This window comes from Myotis davidii, unplaced genomic scaffold, assembly GCF_000327345.1.
Source record: "Myotis davidii unplaced genomic scaffold, ASM32734v1 scaffold1334, whole genome shotgun sequence".
NCBI lineage: Eukaryota > Metazoa > Chordata > Mammalia > Chiroptera > Vespertilionidae > Myotis > Myotis davidii.
Window position 1 is genome coordinate 166,054 of NW_006285046.1, and position 2,951 is coordinate 169,004.

Sequence of the window (2,951 nt, forward strand, 5' to 3'; positions counted from 1 at the left end):
CTGCAGCGGCACCTGGCCACCCATGCGGGCACCGGGGACCTGGCATCCGGGCAGGCCGAGCCCCCCCAAGAGTGCCTGGAGTGCGGGAAGAGCTTCAGCCGCAGCTGCAACCTGCTGCGTCACATGCTGGTGCACACAGGGGCCAGGCCCTACTCCTGCACACAGTGTGGCCGCAGCTTTAGCCGCAACTCCCACCTGATTCGCCACCTGAGAACCCACTCCCGGGAGACCCTGTACTAGCAGGCTTGCCCTGCAGGCCTCTCCCTGGCCTCCTGGCAGCCCGGGCCTGCAGGGGAGGTCCTGGCTTCACCCTCCCTGGCCCGGCCCACACCACCTACCTCTGGCGCAGGTGAACCCTGCGTTAGCTCTTCCCTTCCCCGGAAGCATCTCTTCCTGGCCTCAGGCATGTATTTGAAAATGCCCAAAGTGAAAAGCCTTTAAAAACAATCATTTTGTACTGAAGCATTAATTTTACAAAATGTGGCATAAAGGTGAACTAAATGTACAACTTAAATTGTTCATATAAATTGTCTTCAAAATATATTACACCTAAGAGGGTTATAAGATTTTATATGCATTTTGGGAGAAATCACCCGGAAGCAGCTGCTTTTTCAATAAACGTGTCCAGTTTCACGCCTCTTTTGGTCAGTCCACGACAGCCGTGTGAGGTGAGAGTGATCAGGACTTTCTTGTATACACTGAACCATTCCCAGTGACTTATTTTTTCTGCTTGTAGGGCAACTTGAGACAGAAAACCAAATGCCTGATGGAAATTTTTGAAGAACTGTTTGTGGATGGCATCTCCCATTTAATTCTGACCCTCCTGCTGCTTTAAGGTCAAGCATATCTTGGTTCCTCTCCTCTGCTGTCAACAGGGTGCCTCTGTCCACAAGGCCACAGGCATGGGACTTGAACCCCACAGCAGGCACAGCAATGCCCCCAGTGTCTGTGCTGCCCCATGGCCACCACAGAGGCCTGCCCTAAAACAACCTTCCTCTTTCTTCTTTTTTTTTAAATCCTCACCCGAGGATATTTTTTTATTGATTTTTAGAGAGAGGGGAAAACAGAAATATCGATGTGAGAGAAACACATCTATTGGTTGCCTCCTGCATGTGCCCCGACCAGGGCCCAGGCCAGGGAGGAGCTTCAAGCATGGTACGTGCTCTTGACCAGAATAAAAGCCAGGAACCTTCAGTCTACGGGCCAAAGCTCTACCCACTGAGCCAAACTGGCAAGGGCTCCTCTTTCTTTTTTTACATTTACCCTAAAGACACCTATCACCCTCCTGACTGTCACACTGGTGGCTTTCTCCCTCCCCACCAATCCCAGAAAGGCCCGGAGTGGGGTGAGTGTGAGAGGAGGTGGCTCTGTCACAGCCAGCCGTGGGCAGGGACAAGGAACCTCACCCTGGATTTCTCCTCTGGAGTGGACCGTAGTCTGTGCTGTCCGATACAGTATCCTCTAGCCACAGGTGGCTCTTTAAACTAATTAAGATTGAATAAAATTTAAAGTCCCAGTTTCTGGATGATTATGGGAAACTGTTTGGGAATGTTCGTAACTAATTCAAATGGGAAATGCCAGCAGGTGAAACGAAACCTGCCTGCAGCTAAGTCAGGTTATCAGCTGGGGGCCCCTAACCACTTATAATCCTCTAAACCAGTGGTTGTCAACCTTCCTCATTCCACGACCCCTTAATACAGTTCCTCATGTTGTGCTGACCCCGATATCATTGTTACAAATTGAACATAATTAAAGCATAGTGATTAATCACAAAAACAATATGTAATTATATATGTGTTTTCCGATGGTCTTAGGTGACCCCTGTGAAAGGGTCCTTCGACCGTCAAAGGGGTCGCGACCCACAGGTTGAGAACCGCTGCTCTAAACCCAAAGCTGGATTGTCAGTGTGCCCCCACCTTCTTTTTCCTACCCATCAGGCATTCTTGGCCTGTCTCCCCTCCCATGGACAGGTTTTTTTTACTTGAATTTTTTAGAGAAAGGAAGGGAGAGAGAGAAAAACATGGATATGAAAGAGAACCATTGATTGGTTGCCTTCCACCCGCACCCTGACTAGGGATTGAACCCACAACCCAGGTATGTGCCTTGACCAGGTGTGCGTGGCTGTTAGATCTGATGGAATAATTGAATGGAGACCCTCCCCTGGGAGCTGGCCTTCAGGCCACAACAGACATTCCCTTTGGCTTAGCACTTGCTGAGACCACATTCTGCTTGCTAAGACCATTATCTTTCCCCTCAGGATCCGCCCAGAGAATTCTCCACCCAGAAAATGCCCGCCTAGAGTCCTTTAGAATCACTGACTCCCAGTCCTTGGGTGCTGGTGCCATTTTGGGGCTCAGCTCATCTGGTTTCCCAATGACCTAATAAATTCATAATTCTTTACCCCTTTGGGCCTCGTGCGTTCCTCCTTCGGTGACCCTAACAGTGACAATGGTCCAGCCAACTCCAGCCAGGACTTTTTTTATTTGAGAGAGACAAAGGGAGAGATAAACATGGATTTGTTGTTCCACTTATTTAGGCATTCGTTGGTTCGATCAGCTGCCTCCTGCACACCCTCTACTGGGGATGTGCCCGCAACCAAGGTACATGCCCTTGACTGGAATCAACCCTGGGACTCTTCAGTCCCCAGGCCGATGCTCTATCCACTGAGCCAAACCGGCTAGGCCTGGGCAGTTTTCTTTGTGTGTGTTGTTTGTCTTGTTTTTTAGTTAAGCTGACACTTGTACTTAATGAGTGTTAAAATTCATCATTAACTGGCTACTAGAACTTAATATCTGTTACAATACTGGTAGTTTTCTCTTAATCAGGAATAAAACAAAAAACAGAAGAGAAAAATATTTGGTCAAAAGAGAGACAATTGGATAAATGTCTACTTGTGACCAGAAGTGTCTAGGCCAGCGATTTTCAATGGGTGTGCTGCAAGAAGTTTTACA

The 2,951-nt window shown here is 48.6% G+C and overlaps 1 protein-coding gene across 1 annotated transcript in view; it reads left to right on the forward strand.

Moving 5' to 3' along the window:
* ZSCAN10 (zinc finger and SCAN domain containing 10) overlaps positions 1 to 240 on the forward strand; it is a 4,545-nt gene extending 4,305 nt beyond the window's left edge. The window contains exon 7 of the mRNA XM_006755433.2: positions 7 to 240. Coding sequence (XP_006755496.2) covers positions 7 to 240 — 234 coding nt within the window. The remainder of the gene's footprint in view (positions 1 to 6) is intronic.
* Positions 241 to 2,951: the final 2,711 nt, after the last annotated feature.